We start from the raw sequence: 24,529 nt of genomic DNA, 5'->3' as shown, positions 1-24,529 counted from the left end.
TCCTAACCCATGCCCAAGCTGCAGTGTCCTGGCAGACACCCACCTATCCCCCGTCAGGCATGGGGACCCACGGGTGTCATCCCCACGGGTGCCACCAGCATCAGGGGAGGAACCCACGCTGCCCAATCCAGCCCAAAGGTGCCTGTAAAACACCCATCGTGTGGGAAAGAGCAGCTAATGAAAGGGTCTGAGAGCTGCACAGCGAGGGAATGGATAAACCAGAGCCTGTACTTGGGAGCAGGAATTGTTTTTGTTGTAAAATCTCCTTTGCAACGGCTCCCAAGTGAAAGCCAAGCCCAAAGCTGCTGGGCCAGCCAGCAGGAGCCCTCCTGCCCTCTGGGGACAGCCCGAGGAACCTCAGGATGACAGAGAACAGATCCTGGGATTGCCTTTCCAGCCTTGAAAAAAAAAACCACCTATAAAACTTGCTCAATAATTCCTATTCCTCCACAGGACTGATTTGCTGCTCCTGCTGCCTCTCCCAGCCAGAGCTGGATCCATGAGAATTCCAGAGCTCAGGACAAGTCCAGCATTCAGTGACTCAGACCTCAAACTGATCCAACACCTCCTTCTGGGAGCTCTGAAGCTGTGACCACAGCACTTCTCCCTGCCCTGCATCCTACACACCAATGTTTGCATCCCAACCTCCTGGGAGATGCTGCAGGACTCTGGGAAGGTGCTGAGGACAGGGAGCCTGGTGCCTGGCCCAGTCCTGTGGGTACCCAAGGTTGGGGAAGAGAAAAAGGCAGAGGAAGGAAAGGCAGAGGAAGGAAAGGCAGAGGAAGGAAAGGCAGAGGAAGGAAAGGCAGAGGAAGGAAAGGCAGAGGAAGGAAAGGCAGAGGAAGGAAAGGCAGAGGAAGGAAAGGCAGAGGAAGGAAAGGCAGAGGAAGGAGAGGCAGAGGAAGGAGAGGCAGAGGAAGGAGAGGCAGAGGAAGGAGAGGCAGAGGAAGGAGAGGCAGAGGAAGGAAAGGCAGAGGAAGGAGAGGCAGAGGAAGGAGAGGCAGAGGAAGGAGAGGCAGAGGAAGGAGAGGCAGAGGAAGGAGAGGCAGAGGAAGGAGGGCAGAGGAAGGAGAGGCAGAGGAAGGAGAGGCAGAGGAAGGAGAGGCAGAGGAAGGAGAGGCAGAGGAAGGAGAGGCAGAGGAAGGAGAGGCAGAGGAAGGAGAGGCAGAGGAAGGAGAGGCAGAGGAAGGAGAGGCAGAGGAAGGAGAGGCAGAGGAAGGAGAGGCAGAGGAAGGAGAGGCAGAGGAAGGAGAGGCAGAGGAAGGAGAGGCAGAGGAAGGAGAGGCAGAGGAAGGAGAGGCAGAGGAAGGAGAGGCAGAGGAAGGAGAGGCAGAGGAAGGAGGGCAGAGGAAGGAGAGGCAGAGGAAGGAGAGGCAGAGGAAGGAGAGGCAGAGGAAGGAGAGGCAGAGGAAGGAGAGGCAGAGGAAGGAGAGGCAGAGGAAGGAGAGGCAGAGGAAGGAGAGGCAGAGGAAGGAGAGGCAGAGGAAGGAGAGGCAGAGGAAGGAGAGGCAGAGGAAGGAGAGGCAGAGGAAGGAGAGGCAGAGGAAGGAGAGGCAGAGGAAGGAGAGGCAGAGGAAGGAGAGGCAGAGGAAGGAGAGGCAGAGAAAGGAGAGGCAGAGAAAGGAGAGGCAGAGAAAGGAGAGGCAGAGAAAGGAGAGGCAGAGAAAGGAGAGGCAGAGAAAAAAAAAGGCAGAGAGAAAAAAAAAAAGGCAGGAAAAAAAAGGCAGAGAAAGAAAAAGGCAGAGAAAGAAAAAGGCAGAGAAAGAAAAAGGCAGAGAAAGAAAAAGGCAGGAAAAAAAAAGGCAGGAAAAAAAAGGCAGGAAAAAAAAAAGACAGGAAAAAAAAAGGCAGGAAAAAAAAAGGCAGGAAAAAAAAGACAGCAATAACCCAAGGTCAGCAGCTCTAACCTTGCCACCTCATTTTCCATGGAGTGTGTCAGCTGGAAAAGCCTTCCTGCAGCAGCAGGCAGCTGGGGTGGTGCTAATGACAGCACCAAGGGCACAGGCAGGATGATTCCTGCCCCTTCCACTGGGTGCATGACCCTAAAACCAGGCTGCACTTGAGGAGGAAAATCCCAGCTGGGCTTTCTGGTTCCCACCTGGAGAGCCCAGAGCCCAGAGAGGGGAAAAACCTTGTTTAGATTCCAGCTGGGCAAGTGGAGCCCCTGCTGATGCTCCCAGAATCTGCTGGGCTCCCTCCTGATCCCCTCCCTTCCCTCCATGAACCAGCACCAGTTGGGAACTGGGGACATGGGACTGGGGACAGGCTCAGAAGAGAAGCTGGGACATGGCACTGGGATCCTCTGGGGCACCATTTCCCCTTCCAACATTGCTGCAGCCACACACTGAGCAGCACAGCTCTTACCTTGTTGGAAAAGAGACAGCAAAAAGGAGAACCAGAAGAGCCTGATCTCAGCTCAAATCCCAGGCTCAGGGCTGGAAGGAACAAAGATCCCCAAAATAACAGAAAATGAGACAAAAATGCCACCTACAGCTGAGCCCAACAGCCACAACACAGCAGTCCCACCCCTGGATGGAGGAGTCCAGCAGAGCTGAGCCTACACTTCCCTGAGCATCCCAGGGTATCCCATCCCCATCCTGGGGATTCCAGGGAGCAGAGAGCCCTCCATGTCCTCCAGAACTTGATGAAGATGTGCAGGAACTCCACAGGTACAGTCAAAAATAGGTTTACTGGAATGTCTTTAGTCACAGCTGGAAGCAGCAATACTGAAAACACTGAGCTTGTGCATTCCCATGGCAGAGCCAGAAAGTCCTCTGGAGTGTAATCCCTAATTATTTATTCCCCCCTCCATTTCTTATTTATTTCAAGAAGAGGGAAACAACACCACCCTAGCAGCTCTCTACCAAAGGGTTGGTTCCCTCTTATGGTATGTTTCTCTTCACATTTTTTTTTTCCCCCTCCTTTGCTCCAGTAAAATGAAAAAGAGTCCCCTCTGCCTTCCACAGCATGCAGCAGGGAACTGCTCAAACAGTATTATTATTATTATTATTATTATTATTAATATTACAAGTCAGCCATATATACAGATAAACTGTAGTGGCAAGCAGCCAGCTCCAAACCCAGAATTCCACCCAACAGGCAGTTTGGGAACTGAACCTTGCTATAAAAACCATCTGACAGCAGGAGCAAGGACTCAACTGAAAAAAAAAATTAAAAAAAAAGGGGAAAAAAACCCAAAAAAAAGTCATTTGGCAGTTCTTCAAATGCTCTTTTGGACCTGGCTGCTTGCCACTGGCTCCTCAGTCCTTGGAGAAAAACAACTTCAAAGCTATATACAAATATCTCACTTAAATTACACAGCAGTTTGGTTATCCCAGAGACAACTCCCCTGAAGCCTCCAGCTGCCCCGTCAGGTGTGGTATTTCAGCACTATGGGTACTGGAAAACAGAAAGAAAGGAAGGAAGAAGCTCTCAGTCCCACACCTCTGCATCCAACATCAATCCCTGCTGGAGAGATTCCCCTTCCTCCCCCCCCATTTCTCTGGTGACAAATACCAAGCAGCTGCAAGACAAAGTGTGTTTCCAAGCTGAAGCTCAAGCAATCTGCTGCCTGCACACATGCTAGACAACATTTCCTGCCACCTTCATCTCCTTCCAGCTTCCTAAAATTAAACCAGATGGGATTTTCCATCACTCTCTCTCTCTACAACTCTCCCACCCTGCTGCCAACTCTGCCTCTCCCACTGCAGGCTGTGGGGCAGCAGGGTGACACAGGCTGCCAGAATTTACCCTAAAAAAAAACCCTTACAGAGCTGCCCCCAGCCACAGCCAGGGGCAGGAAAACCCCTCTGGATCCAGTGGCATGGAAAACTGCCATGCTGGGCTGCTTGGATCTGCAGAGCCACCTTAGTGCAGGCAGAGGGATGAATGACTTCTGGCTGGAAAAAACCCAACAACCAGAGTGTGTTTTTATCTGTTTGGTAGGAAAAACAGTGATATCCCTGTCCCAGGGAGCTCCAGAGAGACCAGGAAGGGCAAGAGGACAGGGAAAGGCAGCAGTGACAAGGCTACAGCAGCTGCTGGCTGAAAATTAAGCAGCCTGGCAGCTTTGGGGAGAAGTGTTTGGTGGGAGCAGACCCCTTGCAAAAGAGTTGCTACATGTGGAGAGGCCTCAGGGTGAGGAACACTTCACCCACACCAACCTCAGGATCAGATGGTACCAGCCCTGGGTCAGTACAGAGCTGGGAGCCCAAGCTGCCTTCTTTGGGCCAGGATTTGGTTTGATCCTGCATGGTGAAACCTTGCTGAAGAATGGAGAGGAGTCTGGAGATGGGAATGTCCCCCAGAGACAGCAGCCCCACCATGTCACTCGTGGGGTGCCAGGGATGGCTGAGGTGACCTGGAGCTACTCACCAATGATCACAAGCAGCAGAATGACTGCCACCAGGGCTATCAGTGCCTTCATCTGCAAAGGGAGGAGAGAGCCACGTCACACAGGGGGACCTGAAAGGAGGCCTTTGCCTTCCAGCATCTTTTCAGCCAGAAAGCAGAGCTTCTGCACCCCCTCCCAGGTACCTGCCCCTCCACAGATCCCTTCCTGACACTCCCAGGCCCTGCTCACCTTGCAGCCTCTCCACCACATCTGTCTGCGAAGCTGTTTGGCTCTGTTGCTAAAAGCTGTTGCATTATCTGATAAACTTTCTGTTGAAGGGGAAAAAAGACAATTCAGCAGTGTAGACAGAGGCAGGGCATCCTTTCATTCCACTAACTCCACCAATAAACTCAGCATTAGGGGAGAAGAGCTGACCACAGTGGGAGTCACCGAAGTGTCACCAAACATGACACCTTTTGCTGGAGCACACACAGAGCTGCTGAGCCCCATTGAGGCCCCTTCATGCTGCCTGCCCCCTGAGGACAGCTGAAGTGCTCTGGGGGACACCCCAAGCTGCTTTAGCTTGAAGGAGCAAGCAGATCACCTCCAAATTAATGCTTCTGTGCAGGGAGCCCAAAGGGGGAGAGGAGAGTATCAGCAGAAAGCCCAACCTGCAGCCCCAAGCTGGGAACCACACCACCCCAGGACAGAAATACAAGCCCAGGTCTGTCATTAGGCACTTCCTGAACTGGAACCAGGTAACCTGACCCAGGAACAGGGAAGAGATGTGTGGAAAAGCCCCAGGAGCTGCATTTAGCACCACACCTGATTTATCCTGCAGGTCATCCAGCCGCTCGCCTCTCTCGATCACCTTGGTGATGTTCTCCTGCATAACATCAATGACTTCATCCACCTGGTTCTGGACACTGGAGCAGAGCAAAAGCAGCATGAGGAGCAGAAGCAAAACCTCCAGGGACATTGCAGTGCCAGCCCTTGCTCACAGTCAGCCAGGCTGATGGGCTCACCAACCAAAATCAAAGAGGACCCCAGAGGAGGGAGGTTGAGGGCATGCCAGGAGCACAGCATCACCTGGGGGGGTCTGTGGCAATCCCAGGAGGGGTGAGGGAACACAAAAGCCTCAGAGAGAGCACTGGGAAGCCTACAAAAGCAGTGCACCCTCCCTAACACCTTTAGCACACAAATACACAAGAAAAAAGCACTTATTTCTGTTGGTGGGCCAAGAGAAGCCTACAAAAGCAGTGCACCCTCCCTAACACCTTTAGCACACAAATGCAGTAAGAAAAGGCATTAATTTCTGTTGGTGGACACCTCTGCTGCATATGAAAGGGAAAAAAAAAACCCCAAACAAACCTCACAACTTATCCTTCCAGATTTCTTAGAGCCTCACATTGCAACTTCATGAAATAACTCAGGGTGAAATCAAAGCAAGGTGCAATCCCCCTCCAGGGAACTGAGCTGCTCAGTGAATCACACTCTGCCAGGGGCATCAAGAGGACAGTAAAGAAATGTCTGATGTGAACTAAAGCAGCTTCTTATAACCCATCTTCTCATGGGTTACACAACTCTGTGGGTAATTGCTTCAGTGAACAGTAGCCTAAATCCCACCCACAAGGTTATTATAAATGCATTTATTCACTCCATAAAAAAAGCCACATGGGTAAGAAGAAAATAATTCTCCTGATGGAAAAATACTGCTAGATTCTGATTTGTATTTTGGAGCTAATACACTCTGATTTTCCTGGAGAAAGAAATAAGAAATTTCTCAGGGCCCTAGGGAGACAATACATTGCTGGAGACATCGTGTTCCCAGAGAGTAAATAGTGACAGCAGGGCCTTGGAGACAACACTACACACAGGGTAAAAACACAGAAACAGTTCCAGGCCACTCACTTGGTATAAGACTTAGGTTTGATTTAGGTTGCACTGATTAAAAACATTGAAGCACTTTAAACACATCAAAAAAAGCATTTGCTAAATATGCAGGGTGATGAAGTGACAATCCACATTACCAGAAACAAACTCCTCCTGTTCCCAGTGCAGCACTGGTGTTCCCAGGGGGAAGGATTTGCCCTCACCTCATCCTTAGCACCTGCCTAGCACCCACACCATCCTGCTCCCCTAATTATCCAGCCATCTTTGGACCCCCCAAAACCCTCTCCCCTCCACACTGCCATCTCAAAGATGTTCTTTGCCAGATCAGGGGTTTGGCATCAGCACCAGACCCAACTCAGGCACTGTTCAGCACCCAATCTCAGAGCACTCAGTGTGCTGAGGACACCACAGCCTGGGAAGCTGGGGCTATAGGAAACCCAGAGCAACTTGCCCAAAGACAGCAAACCTGGCACTGCAGAACCAAGATCAGGGCCCCATCCTGGCCAGTATGCCTCTCATTAATTAATTAATTAGAGATGCAGGTTCCCACTGACCTCTTTGTCCCTCCCAGCTCTGTGCCTCTCACCCACCTGCACTGAGACCCCATGAGGAACAGCTGCAACAAGAAGTAGTGATCAGAATGGAAAAGCACACACCTTGCTCATATTTACTTAATAGCTCCAGAAACAGGCCAGGAAAGTCATTAAAAGAAAAGGCTTTTTGTTCCCCCAAAAGCTCTAAAAAGAGCTCCAGATCTTTGAATACCAAGGGGCTTCCTATCCCAGCTTTTCAGCTCAGACTCTGTGGCCTCACTGCACTGGAACAGCCAGGGAACCTCTCTGAAGCCAATATCTGACTCCAGAGCCCTCATAGAGCACATGCTGGACTCCAGCAGCATATGTCAAAACTTGCTTTATTTAGGATCCCACAAGAAAGGAACCTGCCTTCCCTCTGCTCCACTGGAGCAGCAGTGGCAGCTCCTGCCTCCCACATCAAGGGCAGCCACCTGCCAGAAGTCTCCTGTCTGGAGGAGAAAGGCACAGACAATCCCCCCAAAACACCTCTCAGCAGGAACCTGCCCCATGCCCAAGGATGTTCTGAGCCTCCACCATTTGTTACACAAACTACAAAGCAAGTGGCAGAGCTGCCACCACTGGGAAAGCAGAGAGGGTGGCACTGAGGACACAGGGAGATGCTGGTGGTACCCTCTGGAGCAAAGCATCCATGCCAAGCAGGACATGTGCAGCCCCATGGCCCTTCCCTGGGGGAAAAGGACCTCTTTCCTTTCCCAGGTAAGGAACCTGGGGGTTCTTTACCTCAGCACAACAGACAAGTCCCAGCTCAGAGCCACCACCAGCACTGCTATGGCTTGGGGCAAGAGGAGAAGCAGAAACATCTGCTGACACAAGTAAGCCAACAGAGGAAAAACTCTTAAGGCCTCAGACATCAGTTTTGCCTGCAGAAGACTACATCTGCAGCATGTAAACGTTTCTAAAGACATTTACTGGCTTCAAAATAAAGAGATTTCCTCCTACAACAGATTTGTAGCCCAGTGATCTTGGTACAACCAACAAGTAGAAGCACACAAGGTTACAGTGCATCCAGGAACATGCAGCACAGTCAAACACCACCTGGTACCCCCACAGGTATCCCCCCTGAGACCTGCACTCCCAGAGCATCCCAAAGCATTCCAGGCAGAGTGGGCAGCTGTGTAACTTGAGGCTGCTCTGCTGTGTTCCAGCATTTGGGAGAGCACAGACCCTGCCCGAGCTGCATCTCAGCATCCCACCCCTTCCCCCAGCAGACCTCTGCTGCCTGCCCATGGCCTGAGCATGCTGGCAGTCATCCTGAAGAGAACAGAACATTTCACAGAGGGAGAAGAGAGGCACAGAAAAATCAAGGCTTAAATTGTGGCAAACATTGAGGTGTTTCAAAACTCCCAGGGAATGCATTTGAGCACCCTGATACCTTTTGGTGTCTGATGTAAAAGAGAACTCTGGGAAGAGGAAAACCAAACAACCAAGAAAAACCACAAAAAAACCCAAAGAAAAACCAGGAAGGAAGACACCAAACAAGGAGAGTGCAGTTTTGATGTCCACACAGTGCCTTAACCTAGACCTTAAACCAGTCCTTGCTTTCTGCTCTCCCCCACCCACCATGTCTGCAAGAGATCCCTCTCCATGAAGGGGCTGAAAGATGCTCAGCCAATGCACTAGTCCTGCAGTTCCAAAGATTCAACAATTCCCCACTAGTCTGGCATGCCTGAGACTGGAAACTCAGGTTGCATCAAGAAGAAAATATTTTCTTGTTTTATTTGGCGAGAGAGAATGAATCCTGTAAAATGCAGTGTACTTCCTGTTAGGGAGCTGCTGGCTTTTCACACATACATTTCATGTGCTTCACTCCTGCCAGGTTTTCAAGAGAAATAAGGTAGAATAAATACTTGCCAGGAAAGGGAGCAAGACAAAAGCAGAGAACACATCTCCCACGACTCTTCTGCTTACTAATTACTGCAGACATGATGCTTCTGGGCAAGTGCTCGCCACCAAGCAACAACAAGAAGCCCTTTAGACTCCTCTTTTCTTGGGCTTTGCTGGGCCCAGAGCTGGAAGAATAAGCTTTTCCATTTTGACTGTGTTGGGTTAGCAACTGAAAAACTCCCTGGGCTGGGCAGGGTGTTGGGCAAACAACAGTCCTGCATTCTTCAGGATGTAAACAGACCCTGCACGCACCATGGGAGCTGCTGCTCAAGGCTCCTCTTGGTCTCCACGCTGCCTGTTTGCAGCCAGCATGAGACACTTCTGTTTTCCACCCCAGAATTATTAATAGTGCTGTGTGTTTTGCTGCAAATTACACCCAAACACCCCTCACTGTGGCAGTAGCCCAGAAAAGCAGGACAGAGAGCCAAGCAGTGCAGAGGCAGGAGGGCAGCACAAGATGATGCTCCCTGCTCTGCTCAAAGAGGCAGCAGCACTGAGCCCTGCCATAAATCCCCATTTTTAAGTTGCTGCTTCACCATGACTGGGAGGAAGACAGCAGCCTGTGCTGCCCTGAAGCCTTGCAGTCCTTGAAAGGATTATACCCAACAATGATCCCTGACAAGATGGTCCTGGAATCGCCTTCAAATGAAAGCCTGGGTGAGAGATGGGGTCCATGGCCCATCCAAACTCTTGCAACAAACAGCCAGGTCCTGGCAAGCAGCAGCTCTTGCTTCAAACCATTCCCCAAAACCTCTTTCCTCCTCAGGAAATATATATTTTGGGACTTACAACCCCAGCAGTGCAATGGAGGGATCACAGGGACCAAGACCTGGCTCAGCAGTGTGCTGAGAGCCTCACTGCCAGCACAAGCAGAACCCAAATCCAGCAGCACAATGGCTTGAAAGGAGAAACATGAGCAGTGAAGGAAGGCAAGGAGTGCTGAAAAGGTGGGGATTTTGGTAATGTTTTGGCAAAGATGGCTTGTGATGAAGGTCTCCTGTTCTAAAGGAGAGAAACCCAGGTGGAAGGTGAATGTCCAAGCTCTCCCTGACAAGGCACTGAGTACTCTTTACTGCACACACTCAGATCTCCTCACAAGGCCAAGAAGTAAAGGCAAATAAAAGACCAGCTCCATGTTTCTTTAATTTGGGGAACAGGACAAAAGCCTGCTAAAAGTTACCTTTCAGCTCCAGCCCAGAGACAAGGAGGTCTCAGAGGAAGCCTTTATTCATCAGAGGGGCTTCCATCAGACCCAAGCAGCTATGAGGACAACAGGGCCTGAAACTCCAGACATAGCAGGACAGAGCCCAGCAGGGAAGGGACTGTCACACTGCCTTTTTTGCTGGCTCTAACTCATCTCCTTCCCCTACAAGGTTTGCAGTGTTCAAAGCTCATCTGTAGCTGACCATCTCATCCTGCAGCTGACCCACCCTCAAGGACCTCTGCTGCCAAACTCAACCATAATCCAAGCCCCTTCACTGCCAAGACAGCTGAAGAAAAGTTTCCAGGCTTGCCCCTCACATTCGACATATTTCACACCTTTGCTCCCATCACTTTTTCCTCTAGCCAGTCCTCCATATCTTCACACCTCATTCCTCCAGCCCCACACAGCTACATTCTCTCTAGTGTTGCCCAGTTATTCCTTAGATCTCCAAACACTCAGATTCCTCCTTAAAATGTCTTTTCCTTACAGTGTTTCAGCAGCATCCCAACCCTCCTTTTTCTCCTCAGCTGCAACCAGAGGGAACTGCATCATGAAAGACCAGGCATGAATCCATCCACCACCAGGGCCAGGCAGATCAGAACCCTAATAACAAGCTCCATGACATGAAATGACAACTGCACACTCTAAGTGCTTATTAAACAAAGCAATCATCTTTGATGAGAGCAGAAAACAGATACTATTTTAGAATAGCTGCTCTAGATACCAGATAGCTAGAGCTACTTGCTACCCCAAGGGACATGTTCCACACCAGCTCCACTCTGCAGGCAATCTCTGGCAATGGGCAAGCTCACATGTGTTTGGCATTAGTCACATCACACCCAGGAACCCACCAGCTCTTGGCTGAATTCCTCTTTCATTTTTCTTGCCCTTCCCAGCTGTGGTGCTATCCTCTACCTAAACCCCTGCTCCCTTCTGCCTGGCCAAGATGATGGAAAGAGCTCCCATTTTTTCCCCACTATGCAGGGGAGGCAGAAGATGCTTTGTAATTTCTTTCCAGCAGAAAAGGATGAAGGGTAGATATTCAAACCAGTGGATTATTCAAACTCTAGGAGGGGAGGTTTAGGTTGGCTGTTAGGAAGAAGTTTTTCCCCATAAAGGTGGTGAGACCCTGGCACAGGTTGCCCAGAGAGGTGGTGGAAGCCTCATCCATCCCTGGAGGTTTTTAAGGCCAGGCTGGAGAGGGCTCTGAGCAACCTGAGCTGGTGGGAGGGGTCCCTGCACATGGCAGGGGAGTGGGACTGGGGGGTCTTAAAGGTCCCTTCCAACCCTGACAATTCTGTATCACCCCCTCTCCTCCTTTTTAGGGGACAGGACTCCACTCCTGAACCCAATTCTTCACTCTAGGCCAGCATGGCACTCTAAAGAACACTGCTCCTTCACCACCAACTTCCTGACATGCTGGAGGGAAAAGAGACCCCCTAAAAACTCAGGGCACAGTGACTGACCTGCTGCCTTTTGTGTAACAAATGGGCACACAGAGAAGCACTGCCTAATGCTGACCTGGGCAGGGAGTCACCTCAGAGCTGCACTGGCTTCTTCCCAGCCTGGAGAGCACCCCTAATGAGGAGGAACACCAGACATCCCAGTCTGAATAACACCCCCTCATCAGGCCCCATCCAGACCTCTGCTCTGGCTCCATGGAGGTCAGCAAAGGAAATCAGGGCAATGCAAACCAAGGGAATATTTCCCCCTCACCCCCCTTTCCATTCAATCCCACCATCATATTCCTTGCAGCAAAGGGCAGGACAAGCTGGAGCTGAGAACAAGCATCACCCAGGAAATGACTCCCTGGGAGAAGGATCCCAAGTGTTCACTCCTTCCTTCTTGCCCTAGTTCAGCCAGTAATCCACCTCCAGTTGTAATGGTTTCCTGTTTTCCAGCTCCTTTGACCCCACTGAGTCACTGCTCATCTCCAGGTGACCTATCTGGGGTTTTTATCTGGAGAAAAGGAGGCCAGAGGCCCAGCCCCTGCACAGAACACATGGTCCTGGGCTGCTCCTCACCAGTTGCTTTCTTGAAACACGGAGAAGCAAGTTCCAGGAGGAAGAAAAATCCACAAAACAATAAAAGTGAGGCTAGCAAAGGTTAAACCCAGGCTTAATGCTCTAGAAAAAGAGCAGCATAAAAGTGTGGAAGGACAGAGCAAGGGACAGAGAAACTCTGCTAAGCTACAGTGATACAGTCCTATCCCCTCACCTCTGCAAATGCACAATTCCTTAGTGGTTTGGATAAAATGAGATTTCCCTTAGATGTGGACAGGTAGGGCTGGAAATGTCAATTAGAAGAAAGAAGGCACAGGAATGTTCATATTCAGAACTACACAGGAACCCTCTGGTCAGAAAGCAGCAGGAGCTCAGTGCCAGGATAAATATTACCTGTGTAACACTGAGGAACAACAACTTACTGCCTGATCTTGTCATTCCTGGGCCCAAATCTTGGTCCAGAAGGTCCTCTCCTGCAGGTAGAAAAGAGCAATCAGGATGGGAGATAGAAGGAAAACACATTTTTCAACCCAACTCAACAGATATGCAGGAGAGGATCAACACCTTGTGGACGAGGGATTGTTCTCATACCTCCAAGCAGTCCCTCCCATGGTTTAGGCTCACTGGGACACCTCACCCCTACCAAAGGCCCCACCTATTCAGTCCTACTGCATGCTTGGTGCCAAAGCTCTGGGAGATGATCTCAAAAGGATCAAAGGTTTTGATCCCCTATCCCCCACCTGTGTGGCTGCAGGGAGCAGCTCTTGGTGTTGGGCACCTCCAGCCTCAGTTAAGGCAGTTCAGACATCACATTCCCTACAGCAGCCACTGAAAAACTCACAAGAAAAAGTCTTCCTCTTCATCTGAATCTTCCTCCAACAGGTTCCTCTGCAAACACAGAAAAAAAAAAAAAAAAACAAATAAAACTCAAACCACCTTCTTAATAAGCAGCCAGCATCTTGCACACACCCTTCCAGCCCTCAGGACACAACCAGCATCCTCCAACAGCAGGTTACAAGCAAACCCTCCTTTGGAGAGCACCCCTGGTACTTTTTAGGTGTCCAGGAGTTGAACTATTCCTCCCCACTTGTGACCAAGGGCTGAGCTGGGTGTCTCTGCACCACTGTCACCACCCAGCAGTGTTTGCTGACAGCCCAGACTGCTGCACAACTCTGGCTTGGGATCCCTCACTTCTCTGCCACCGAGCCAAACTGGGCTGACACCAGTGGCCAGCAACCTGCACAGGTTCCCATCCCCATTCCAGGGAGCAGCACAAAAGCCTTGGAAAGCCTTGGAAAGCAGCAGGCAGAGCCCCTGTGCAGGACACGGTGTGGAAGGAGGGAATGCCCAAAGCACTGCACCCCATCCCTGCTCAGCATCACCCACAGCCACCCTGAGCCATCCCATCTCTGGGGGAAGTCAGATCCATTCCAGATCTGGTGGAGGTGGCTTCTCCATCCCTCTGATAGCAGCAGGGATAAGAGGAACACCTGCAAGGAGACACACTGGGCTCCCCCATGGCTCCAAACCCTCTGACTCGGGTGAAGGCTGGAAAGCAGAGGGGTTTGGTAGCTCCAAAGGGCTCCTGCTGGGCTCAGGGTTGCAGCTCCCCTGCTTTTACCTTCAGACAACCCCAAGGCTGATCTTGTAAAATCAACCCCACAGTGCTACTTAAACCTGGAAGTTTTGGGCAAAGATATTACCACAGTTCATTCCTCATAACGGGGCAGCACAAGTTTGAGCTGAGGAGCCCCAATAACATCTACTTAGGGTCAAAAATAAAGAAGAGGGGCAAATTCTACCCTGGGTGTGTGGGCTGGGAAACACCCAGCAGCGGGTGCTGCCTCCCGGGGCTGAGTATTAGAGCCTGGATGTGGCACTCAGTGCCATGGGCTAGCAACCACAACGGTGGTTCAAGGGTTGGACTTGATGATCTCTGAGGTCCCTTCCAACCCAGCCAATTCTGTGATTCTATGATTCTATGAATCCCGGCTCCTCCCGGGATGTGCGGTGTCCGGAGGCTCTGCCACCCTCCCAGCTTTGCTACATTAATGCCCCAGGAGGCCCCGCAATGGCTTCAGGAACCACCGCCGACCTCCAAGGGGTGACCCATCCGCTCTCGGTGCTTTACCGACAGCTATCGCGACAGCAGCGACATTTCAACAGCCGGCTACGGCACCGTTATGGCCACCGGCACCGGCGGAACCAACCCAACCCCCTCTCACCCCTCACTCACCCGCTCGCTCTTCACCGAGCCCGTCACCTCCTCCTCGTTCAGGTGCCGCTTGAATTTGGGAGGCATGGTCCGTGCCGGCGGCTCCGTGCCCAGAGAAGAAGCCTGGAGAGGGGGGGGAAAGAGGCAGAGGGAAAGGCCCGGTCACCTCGGGAGCCGAGAGAGCGGAACGCGGGGGAGCTCCCAGCAGAGCCCCGCAGGCGACAGGGGAAGTGCGGGGAAAAGAGCCCAAGGTTGAGGGACGCGACGGGAGGGAGCGGGGAGCCGCGCTCTCACCCAACCCCCCCGCTCCGGTACCCGCTGAGGGGTGAGGCGGTGGCCAGGCAGCCGCACCGCAGCCCACGGGAGAGCTGAGGAGCCCTCGCACCCCACGCACCGCACTCACCGCACTCCGCTGCGGGCCGGGCCGGCGGGAAATGGCCGGTGCGGGGCTGCGGATCAGCTGGCCCATCGACCACCTCGGCGCTCCGCCCACCGAGACGAGAACCGAGAGAATCGTTCCGGGGAGGGGCCCTTCCCCGAGGGGGCGGACCCGGGATGGCGTTTGGGGACAGCGCTGGGGACAGTCCCGGGGCCGTGTGTGTGTGTGTGTGTGTGTCTCTGTGTCTGTGTCTGTCTGTCTGTCTGTCTGTCCTTCTGTCCGTGTCCTTCTCTCCGTCCGTCCGTGTGTGTGTGTGTCCGTGTCCTTCTGTCCGTCCATCCGTGTCCGTGTCCGTGTCCGTGTGTGTGTGTCCTGTCCGTCCGTCCGTCCCCACGCCCCCAGAGGGGCTGTGCTGCCGCTCCGGACTCCGGCATCGCCCCTGGCACACAGCCCCGACGGCAGAGCCCTTGGCTGCGACCCCGTCCCGGGGCCTCGGGGACAGCGAGGGGGGGCTGAGAGTGGGGGGGGCAGCGCCGGGCGAAAGTCAGCGCAGACATCTGGAAGGTTCCGTCCCGTCCATCCCCCCATCCTCCCCCCCCTCGCCGCCCCGACTCCTCTCCCCGCCGCCCTCCCTCTCTATAAATGCGGGCGGCAGAGCCCGGCGGAGCGTGGGAGCCATGGTGGGGGTTTGGCTGCTGCTCTGGGGGGCTGTGGCGCTGAGCTGCCGGGGCGAGGTGGCCTTTCTCCGGCACGCCGATGACAGCACCGGCCGCTGCACCTACTCCTTCACCGTGCCCAGCCCCGTCGAGAGCGGCTGCCCCGATGCCGGCGGCGTCCCGGAGCTACGGGCCGAGCTGGCAGCCCTGACCGCCCGCCTGAGCCGGCTGGAGAGCCGGGAGCGTGGAGCGGGGGGCGAGGCGGGGAGGGGGATCCCGCAGCCCCAATACGCAGCCCCGGCCCCTCGCCTGGAGCCCGGCTGCGGGGAGCTGCTGCGGGCCAATTCCCGACTGGAGGAGGAGAAGGGGAGGTTGGAACGGGAGAATGAGGAGCTGGGGAGGCGGCTGGAGAGCAGCGCCCGGGAGATCGCCCGGCTGCGGGCTGCCCGCTGCCCACCCGGCGGAGAGGGGCCCGGCCGCGACCCTCTGCCCGCCCCCGGTGAAGGTAAGGCCGGGACCCCCCCTGTGCGTCCCCTCCACGGCATCTCCCCGGAGCGCTGGTCAAGCCCCCTCGCTGTCCCCACACCCCCCTGGCTCTTGAGCTCTCAGTTGGGGTGTGCATCCCCCGGGGGGCTCAGCCCTACAAGGGGGTTGCAGCACCAAGCCCCCTCCCCATCCCTAATCCTAAATCCCTAACTCAGGACCTGCAGTCAGAGCTCTCCTCATCCCATCACCCCACAGCAGAGGGGGGGATGTAGGAGACCAGGCTAATCCGGGGGGATTAGGGGTTTCCCCTGAGGAGCATTAAACCCCACACCCGGGGGGCAACAGGGTCCTCATCAGGGGGTCTCGGATGTGCCCCGCCGCAGGAGGATGGGGTACCCAAGGTGTTGGGGTTTTGGGGGGTCAACATTCTGTCCTGGAGCCCTCCAAGGGCCGGCACGGTGCTGAGGGGGACTGGCTCTGCCCGCAGCCCCTCACTGGGACCCCCAGCCCCTCACCTACCAGGAGCTGCAGTCGGAGAGGACGGAGATTCCCGCATCCCGGCTGCTGGAGGAGACGGCGCTCGGCCGCCCGGGGAGCCAGAACTCGGGTACCGCTGCCAACCCCGAGCTCTGCTCTGCCCCCCCCGAGGGGCTTCCCCAGGCCCTGCCCAGCACTAACCCCCTTCTCTTCCCTCCTGTCCCCAAGCAGGCTGCGGGGAGCTGGTGTGGGTGGGGGACCCCATCGTCTTCGGCCGCGCCGAGTCCATCGCCGGCAAGTACGGGGTTTGGATGAAGGACCCCGAGCCCCTGCCCCCCTTCACCCGGGAGACCACCTGGCGAGTGGACGCGGTGGGCACGGAGGTTCGGCAGCTCCTGCAGTACCAGGCACCCGAGCAGCTGGCCCAGGGCTACCCCAGCAAGGTTCACATCCTCCCGCGGCCACTGGAGAGCACCGGGGCCGTCGTTTACCGGGGGGGATTCTTCTTCCAGCCCCGCCGCTCCCGCGCCGTGGCCCGCTACGACCTGCGGGGAGAGACCCTCACGGCCCAGAGGGAGATCCCCGGGGCTGGCTACCACGGGCAGTACCCCTACTCCTGGGGGGGCTACACGGACATCGACCTGGCTGTGGACGAGACGGGGCTCTGGGTGATCTACAGCACCGAGAAGGCCAGGGGGGCCATCGTCCTCTCCAAGCTGGACCCCGAGACCCTGGAGATCCAGCAGAGCTGGGAGACCAACATCCGCAAGCGGGGGGTGGCCAACGCCTTCCTCATCTGTGGCACCCTCTACACTGTCAGCAGCTACTCCTCCCCCAACGCCACCATCAACTTCGCCTACGACACGGCCACGGGCACCAGCAGGGCCCTCAGCGTCCCCTTTGAGAATCGGTTCCGCTACCTCAGCATGCTGGACTACAACCCCGCCGAGCAGCAGCTCTACGCTTGGGACAGCTCCAACATGGTCACCTACCCCATCCGCCTCTCCCGGGACTGAGCCAGGCCTGGGCACCTCCTTTCTCAGCCCCCCTGATCCCCACACACTGCTTTGCTCCCCAGATCACCCCAGCACGGCCAGGAGCAGCAGACCGGGTGATGGTGGGGGCCATGTGCTGACCAGCTCTGCATCCTCACTGCCACCTCCAGCATCATCTCCTTGTGCCTGAGGGCAGCAGAGGGAACTGAAATGCTTTCCCAGAGCCTGGCTGAGCCGGGGGAGTGCCCCTGCCTGGCAGGTTTGGAATGGGCCACAGCAGTACCAGCCCTGAGCTGCTCCAGCATCCTCCAGGAGCACAGCCCAGGCACCCTGAACCCAGAGCAGAGCCTGTGGCAAAGGGCAGAGAGGACAGGCAGCAGAGATAGGGAGAGGCTGCCCTGGAGGGTCCCACCCGAAAATAAACACTTTCCCAAGTTGCAAGCAGCAATCCCCTCCATGAGGCTGGAGTTTGTGTCTCCAGGTTCTGGCTGAGCACCAGCTGCCCTGCCAGCAGCAGCTTTGGGGAGAGCCTGCTAAGAATCCACAAACCCCACTGCATCCCACACTGCTGGTGCCTGGGGGCATCCTGGAGCTCAGGCAGTCCCCAAAAAATCATCAGGCAGGATCCAAGGCGTTGGGGAACGTGGCTGCACAAGGCAGAAAAGCCTGGAGCACAGAGGTGAGGGCTGGCAGAGCATCCAGTGCCCCCTTGGTGTGCCCAGTTCCCTCTTGGCCAAATGCTTTGGGCTTTTTGGGTTGTGCTCAGCCACCAACGTGGCACCAAAGGCCTTGCTTGGCAGGCTCTGCTCCTCCATGCCAAACCTTCCCACTTAACTATTTATTGTAGGAAGTCTGCAGGAGGCTTTTTCTTCTTCCTTCCCTGGCATTAGGGACAGAGAGAGCAACAGCAGCCACATCCCCCTGGGGTGCCCTGGCCAAATAAATGTTGCCCAGCACTGCTGCTGCCTTGCACCACCTCTTTCCAAGCCTGGATTTTCCTGGGATTTGGTGGGATGGAGCCCAAAGGGGGTGTGAACCCCTCCCCTCCCCCTGCACCAACAGCCTGAAGGTGCTGAGGGAGGGAAATGCCACGTTTGGGAGGCAGCTGCTGGCAGGGCTGACCCCAGGAGCAATAGAAGTCAAAGCTGCTCACCCAACACACAGAAAACCTGGCACCTAGGGTGGGAAAACAGCTTTTTGTTCCTAAACAGGTCACGAGGAGAGGCTGGAGCCCTCCTTCCCCCCACAGCTCCCTGGAGGTGCAGGGCAAACCCCAGCTGGAATGGGAGGGTTTGTTCAGGGCTCCCCAGGGAGCAGCAGCACCAAAAGCTTCTCAGTGAGCAGAGACAGCGAGGAGAGACAGCTTCATCCTCATCCCAATCCCAATCCCAATCCCTGGGTCCCCACTCTGCCAGTGTCAGGGTCTTTTCCTGCTGGGAAAGGCCAGCACAGAACTGAGTGGGAAAACAAAGGAAAACAAAGCAGTGTACACAGGATTTCCAGAAGGCTGGGCTGGAGCTGAGCAGTGCCAAATACTCAGCTTGACTTAACAGGTTTTGGAAAAACAAGACCTGAGAGTCCTTCCCCTCCTGCATCCCAGCAAGGAGCCAGAGGGAAAACTGGATCTGTCCCCAGTCACATTTAACCCTCTGCTGCTCATGCCCTTGGGAAAAGTCCCTGCCTTCCCACAGACCAAATTAAGGAAAACCAAGCTGTGAATTCCCCAAACAAAACAGTTTTGTGTTATGGGAAGTCTGGCACAACTATTTGTGATAAGCAGAGTTAGAAGAGAGATTCCAAGTTCCACTGGAATTAAAAAAGCAAGATCCATTCCAGCACAAATGGCCAGGAGGGAGTTCCTTGGTTAAAAGGCAGAAAAATAGTCAGTGAAGCAGGGTCAGGGACTGGAAGCTCAGCCTGGCCTCAAAGGCAGCTGGAGGCTCCTGAGGGGAGAGACACAACACAGCCTGATCGCTCAGATGCACTCAATGCCCAAGTGTTTTCTCTGCAGAAACAGGATCCTCCTGTTGCTCAGTGCAAGAAACAGAGATTTGTACATTCTGACATGGAGCTGACAGGGGGAAATCCATCTGATTTTTCTAGTGGTTTTAGTGGAGAATTAAGGATTAACCCTTCCAGCAGGATTCCTTTCCAAACAGAGCAGTCCAGGGAGCAGTTCCCCATTTCTAAATCCATTCCCTTCCAAACAGAGCAGTCCAGGGAGCAGTTCCCCATTTCTAAATCCATTTCCTTCCATACAGAGCAGTCCAGGGAGCAGTTCCCCATTTCTAAATCCATTCCCTTCCAAACAGAGCAGTCCAGGGAGCAGTTCCCCATTTCTAAATCCATTCCCTTCCAAACAGAGCAGTCCAGGGAGCAGTTCCCCATTTCTAAATCCATTTCCTTCCATACAGAGCAGTCCAGGGAGCAGTTCCCCATTTGCAAAGGGTTTTTCCAGAAGGGAACAGGCAGATGGCAGCCTCAGACAGGGAACCCCCACCCCAGCTGGGGGACTTAGAGCACAATTAAACATCAGTTTCCCAGCTTTGCTCAGTTCCTTACCTTCATCCTGCTCTCCCTGGAGATCCAGCACATGCCAGCCCCTTCTCCAGACAGGAATTCTTTTCCCAGAGCCCCAACCTGAGGTGTCTGCTGTTTGTAACAAGCTCAGAATCAAAAGTGCTGGGGTAAAGAGAAATGAACTATTTCAACCCGTTTTTCTTTAGCAGTCTGGGTGTACTGCAAGCTTTTCACTGGGCACAGGATGTTCAGGTGCTCTCCTTGCACCCTGCAGCTCTCTGCTAATCATGAGATGACCCAGATGCTTTATTTAGAGAATACTTTATTAGTTTCTGTAATCAAACCCATGTAAATAAGACCGTACATATTTAATACAGTGCGTTACCCCTGTACAAATGGAAAAAAAAAAAATTAAGTTTAACATTTCTAGACCAATATGGCTGTTAATTTCTGTACAATGCCAACTCACACTACAAGTGGGATACTTTTTTCCAAAGTTGACATCACAGCTAAAGTTTCCAAAAGTTCAAATTATATATATATTTATATAAAAAGATAACCAAGAGCGATTCACTAGGCATCAATAGCAGCAACAGCCTTTCCAGCTTCTGCAGTCATTGAACAAAATTATACACATTAGACTTTCACTCTTCCTTCCAAAAAAAAAAAAAAAAAGGAAAAAAAAAAGGAAAAAAAAAAAAGAAAAAAAATCCCAGAAAAAAACCAGCAAGTTCTGCTACTGATGTGGTACCTGGTGCTTTTTATTAGCTTTTTCAATCATTGTCTGGAAAAAAAAAAACCTCTAGAATAACATTATTAAAAACAGCTCCAGTATAGCACAGTCACTACTACATATCATAAGCAGGTACAGGATATCTTACATTCACAGAAGTATCATACAGTACTGTCCTACAGCTAGAATACTAGAGGATACAATTAAAAAGGCATTTATTTGACTTGATTCTACTTTCCAGCACACTGTGGGTGAGGAGGTGGTGCGACGCAGCTCTGATATAAAGAATGCACCTTTTTAGATCAAACTCTCATTAATCTGATCAGCTTTCTTTTATTCTTGTGGCACAAGCTCTAAGTGCTCGTTGCTGGATACAGACATTAAGCTGGAAACCGTTTCAAGATCACTTGTATGGTACAGAGACAGCTGGAGAGGGGTGAAGGGAACAACCTGACAACTGATGCAATGAACCTGCAGGCTCCAGGGGTGAACAACCCAGGGGTGTGGGTGTAGAGAACACGAGTGGCCAAGTAGCATTTCCATGTGGTGAATCTAAATACAGTATATTGTCATCCAAGAAGCAGCAGCCAGCAAAGCACTGCCATGGGGAACTCACCCTGGCAAAGGGAATTCTGCCAGCCACAGGAATCCCTCTCTTTGTTACAAGATAGAAGCTTCTTAACTCACTAAAAAAAAATAAAATAAAATCTAACACGTGTTACTTGGCCCAGCACCATCTTCAGATCTGCATGTTCTCGTGGGTTTACAAAAAGATAAATAGCAGCTGAAGATCAGAGCCTGAAGGGAACAAGGAGTATTCCTTGTGTCAGCCTAGGAACATGCTTCCCCGACCACCTTCTGCCCCACTCTTGCCATTTCTCAATTTATTTTTATTTCTTTGTTTGACTGTGGGGAGCACAGAGGTGTGTGAGCCAAAGCACGTGCACACACCACAAGCAGCACTCATGCTGTTAGAGAAGACACAAGCCCAAAGAGCCCAGAAGCTCAGCTGGATACACAGCAGTTTGCATTCCTAACTGCTGACAGCTTCCATGTCCTGTTCAGAGCCCTGCAGGGGGAGAAGACTTGTCCTGGCCTTTGGGCTACAAATTCATGCTGCTGGAAATCTCACCTGCCCCCTCTCTCTTCCCCCACCTCCACAGAAACACAGCCTCTAAGATTTTGTTTCTTCAGTTTTGATTGCCTGAGGTTTGATTGGTCCAGTTCTAACAGGTTTTGGTGCTGCAGCAGGTGCAGGGGTAGGTTTTTCCTCTGTTTTGTCCTGGCAGACTCCTGAAGAGTCAGCTATGGCCTCAGCAGGTTTGCTCCCATTCTCCTCCACTTTCTGTGCTTTGCCTCCTATGGGTTTGCTCTGCTGCTGCTGTTGCTGCTGCTGCTCAGAGAAGAATCTCTGGGTGGACTGAAGTACCTCTGCTCTCTGCTTGGCCTTAGGAAAGGGAGAAAATATATTTACTGAAGAGAGGGCACAGGAATAAGAGCAACTTCACATGAGTATTTCCCAAATAAAAGAAGGACTGACTGTAGTGGCCCATTCCCTACAAAGGCAAAGTCTCCACAATTGCTTCCCAGATGTCACCACATCTGGGCACTTGGATCCCCAGGAGCAGTTAAACATCATGCCAAGGCTCTTCCTAATCCTCATCCCAGAAAAGAGCATCCAGGACAACACCCCAAAGCATTCAGAAACACCTTTCTCTGCTGCTGTAATTGCCAAGCTAACAAAGTATCAGCACTGCCCTCCCCAGAACAAACAACACAAAGAGACACTTGGCAAACAGAAAACTGCCAACGAGGCTGCATGTTGGCATCATCTTCAAGAGGAAAAGTCATTGCTCTGCTGTCTAAGTGATGGCAAGAAAGTTGGCTTTTATACTGAGGCCACATCTGAACCAGAAAAAAAAAATAATAAAAAAATCATCCCTCTAGTGCTGCTGTGCCTGAAAGCAGAACTTGTAACCAAAACCCAAAACTTGCATCCAATAAGAGAAAACCTGTGCAAGGCAGTGGAGGAGTCACTAGTGAAAGGAGCCCTCCAAAGGACAGGGAGTTCCTGCCAGTGGCAATGCAAAAATCAAAAGGTCCTGCAGTCAAACACCCCAATGCTGCAAGGCAGAAATCTCCTGTATTTCAGAGCCTGCATTTCCCTAGCAGGATGGCTGCAGTCACCTGTAAGAGAGACTCAGCACCCAGGTAACAAGCTGTGCTTCCTGAACACCAAAAGCAAATCCAAGTTTGCCATCAGCCCTGCCCTGTGTGGATTCCATGAGCTCCAGAGATCCTCCCTCCCCACCTGAACTGCTCCAGCAATGCCTCAAGAGCTGCATCTCAGGAAAACAACTGCAAATCTGCTCTGACTTTAAGGCATTTAAAGTATGCACTGGGACCCTTCTAACACACACAAGTTCTGCCCCCTCCCCAACCAACCAATCTGGCTCTGCAGGGGAAGCCAGCAGAACAAGGCTGCTCTACATCACTCAACTTGTATTTAATTCCTCAGTGTGCATGGAACTCCAAATTTAACACCCCACAAAATCTACACCACCAGGTAGCAAGATGAGAGAGGGTTGGGGTTTTGTTTGGTTGTTTTGTCTGTTTGTTTGGGGGTTTTTACTTTGACCTTGAAATAATTTTTCTGACACCATTTCATTTTAGGGATTCCCTTCTGCATCTCCCCATGACAAAGCCTGAGGGTGCACAGCTGAGTGAAAGAATCATCCCAGGACATGGAGAGGAACAGATCCATCTGCAGGAAGGCACCAGTTACCTACCTGGGGTGCAAACTGTGCAGGGAAGGGCTGGGTCATCCTCACAGTGGCAGCTGCTGACTGAAACTGCTTCTGGTAGACAATGCTGTTCATTTTATTGGACTGATTGTTAGGACTGGTAGAACTGGCCCTAAAGGAAGAACACCAGTTAGAATCACACTGCTCTCACCCAGAGGATGTTCCTGACTTGAGTTACAACTAGAAATTCAGCACTGAAGGAGAGGGAATTAAATCTCTTAAGAGAGCTGTTGTCAGATTCTTCTGTATATACCATGAGCTTCAGATGCAACCAAACTCTGACTAAAAACTCAAAGAGAAATCATAAATGATGAGGATATGGAGATTCAAGGGTAAAGTCTGTATGAAAGAGAACTTTCCCAACAGTATTCCTAACAAAAATCCTGATGTTCAAAGTGTCTTTCCCTCCTCACCCCTGCTAGCTTAGGTTCATTCCTACCCCTTTACACTGCTTGCTTCTTGGAGTCAGGTTCAGAGCCTGTCACAACAGGCATCAAGCAGAGGCAGCAGGAGCTGCCTTGTGCAGCTGCTTCCACTCCCACCTGGTGTCAGATGCTTCAAAATGCACTTTTAGAGATTTGAGGGATTCTCAGAAAATCCTCTTTTATTTGGCTAAGAACACAACCCTCCAGTCAAACTTTTAAGAGGTGATGAATCACCATGAATTAAATGAAGTCTGAAAGAATACCTGGGGGAAGAGCACCAAACAGCCCTCAGAAAAGGGAAGAGGCTGAGCAGCTTTCAAGTGCCTGGAGCTTGGATTTGCAGAGAGCTCTTATGGGGAGTGTGTAGGTGACACACTTGGTGACACAACTTCAGCACTGATGTCAAGCTCTCATTTCTACTTCACCAGAAAAGCCTGAACACTGTCACTCTGCTACAGTGACAGCCACCAAATGCAGCCCCTGTGCACTGGGGCAGAGTCTTCAAGAACAAAGTTACCTTCTAGCAAAGCTCCATTTTCAAGTTCTTTCAGCCCATGACTAAACTTCCCCCAGGAGCAGCCCTCAAGCCCACCATGCAGCACATCTATCTGCACATGGGCAAGATTCTTTCTCTCCATTAACCAAGCAGGTTTGCAAGCAGCTTGCTTATGTCACTTGTGAGCAGCTTATAATCTTGCCATGATTCCCATTTCTCTAGCAGAGGTGTTGCCACAGCTGCAGTTTAAGCCTTTAAGGGTTTTTACTTGGAGCTCTGTAATTAAGATAAACTCTGAGTTTTATCCCTAAGTCCATCTTCCCTGGCAGTCCTCTGCTTTCCTGGTACTACCCCAGGTTGTTTTACATGACTTGGTTAGTTCCATTTAATAAAATAAAAACATGTTTAAGGTTTAAGCTATGTACTTCTG

General features: G+C 52.3%; 3 protein-coding genes across 17 annotated transcripts in view; 1 reads left to right on the top strand and 2 right to left on the bottom strand.

Moving 5' to 3' along the window:
- Window positions 1-2,670: 2,670 nt before the first annotated feature.
- On the bottom strand, window positions 2,671-14,612 carry VAMP4 (vesicle associated membrane protein 4). The gene is made up of 8 exons (XM_030455236.1): window positions 14,532-14,612; window positions 14,150-14,251; window positions 12,755-12,801; window positions 12,336-12,386; window positions 5,159-5,259; window positions 4,583-4,662; window positions 4,375-4,426; window positions 2,671-3,399 (listed from the first exon to the last, which is right to left on the bottom strand). The coding sequence occupies exons 1-8, from the start codon at window positions 14,595-14,597 to the stop codon at window positions 3,371-3,373; spliced, it is 528 nt and encodes a 175-aa protein (XP_030311096.1). The 5' UTR covers window positions 14,598-14,612; the 3' UTR covers window positions 2,671-3,370.
- Window positions 14,613-14,940: 328 nt separating this feature from the next.
- On the top strand, window positions 14,941-18,093 carry MYOC (myocilin). 3 transcript variants are annotated; one of them, XM_030455612.1, is made up of 3 exons: window positions 14,941-15,668; window positions 16,137-16,256; window positions 16,358-18,093. In XM_030455612.1, the coding sequence occupies exons 1-3, from the start codon at window positions 15,185-15,187 to the stop codon at window positions 17,140-17,142; spliced, it is 1,389 nt and encodes a 462-aa protein (XP_030311472.1). In that variant the 5' UTR covers window positions 14,941-15,184; the 3' UTR covers window positions 17,143-18,093. The 3 variants fall into 3 exon arrangements, with proteins under 3 accessions (XP_030311472.1, XP_030311471.1, XP_030311473.1); XM_030455611.1 differs by having other exon boundaries at window positions 16,355-18,093; XM_030455613.1 differs by lacking the exon at window positions 16,137-16,256.
- Window positions 18,094-19,946: 1,853 nt separating this feature from the next.
- PRRC2C (proline rich coiled-coil 2C) overlaps window positions 19,947-24,529 on the bottom strand; it is a 61,379-nt gene continuing 56,796 nt past the window's right edge. For all 13 annotated transcript variants that reach the window (XM_030455395.1, XM_030455397.1, XM_030455390.1 and 10 more), the window contains 2 exons: window positions 23,164-23,290; window positions 19,947-21,821 (listed from right to left, as the gene is read on the bottom strand). In XM_030455395.1, coding sequence (XP_030311255.1) covers window positions 21,549-21,821; window positions 23,164-23,290 — 400 coding nt within the window. In that variant the 3' untranslated portion in view covers window positions 19,947-21,548. The remainder of the gene's footprint in view (window positions 21,822-23,163; window positions 23,291-24,529) is intronic.

This window comes from Calypte anna, chromosome 8 (assembly GCF_003957555.1).
Source record: "Calypte anna isolate BGI_N300 chromosome 8, bCalAnn1_v1.p, whole genome shotgun sequence".
NCBI lineage: Eukaryota > Metazoa > Chordata > Aves > Apodiformes > Trochilidae > Calypte > Calypte anna.
The sequence above is the reverse complement of the archived record's forward strand: the minus strand, read 5'-3'. Positions and strand labels throughout refer to the sequence as shown.

Bases quoted from the DNA above. Each gene is read 5' to 3' on its own strand.
- VAMP4 (XM_030455236.1), bottom strand. From the start codon at position 14,597: ATGGGCCAGCTGATCCGCAGCCCCGCACCGGCCATTTCCCGCCGGCCC. The intron at 5,260-12,335 runs GTAAGTTGTTGT...GCTCTGCTCCAG, and splicing joins AGGAATGACAAGATCAGGCA to TGTCCAGAACCAGGTGGATG. The intron at 4,663-5,158 runs GTGTGGTGCTAA...CCCCTTCAACAG, and splicing joins TGACCTGCAGGATAAATCAG to AAAGTTTATCAGATAATGCA.
- MYOC (XM_030455611.1), top strand. From the start codon at position 15,185: ATGGTGGGGGTTTGGCTGCTGCTCTGGGGGGCTGTGGCGCTGAGCTGC. The intron at 15,669-16,136 runs GTAAGGCCGGGA...CTCTGCCCGCAG, and splicing joins TCTGCCCGCCCCCGGTGAAG to CCCCTCACTGGGACCCCCAG. The intron at 16,257-16,354 runs GTACCGCTGCCA...CCTGTCCCCAAG, and splicing joins CCCGGGGAGCCAGAACTCGG to CAGGCTGCGGGGAGCTGGTG.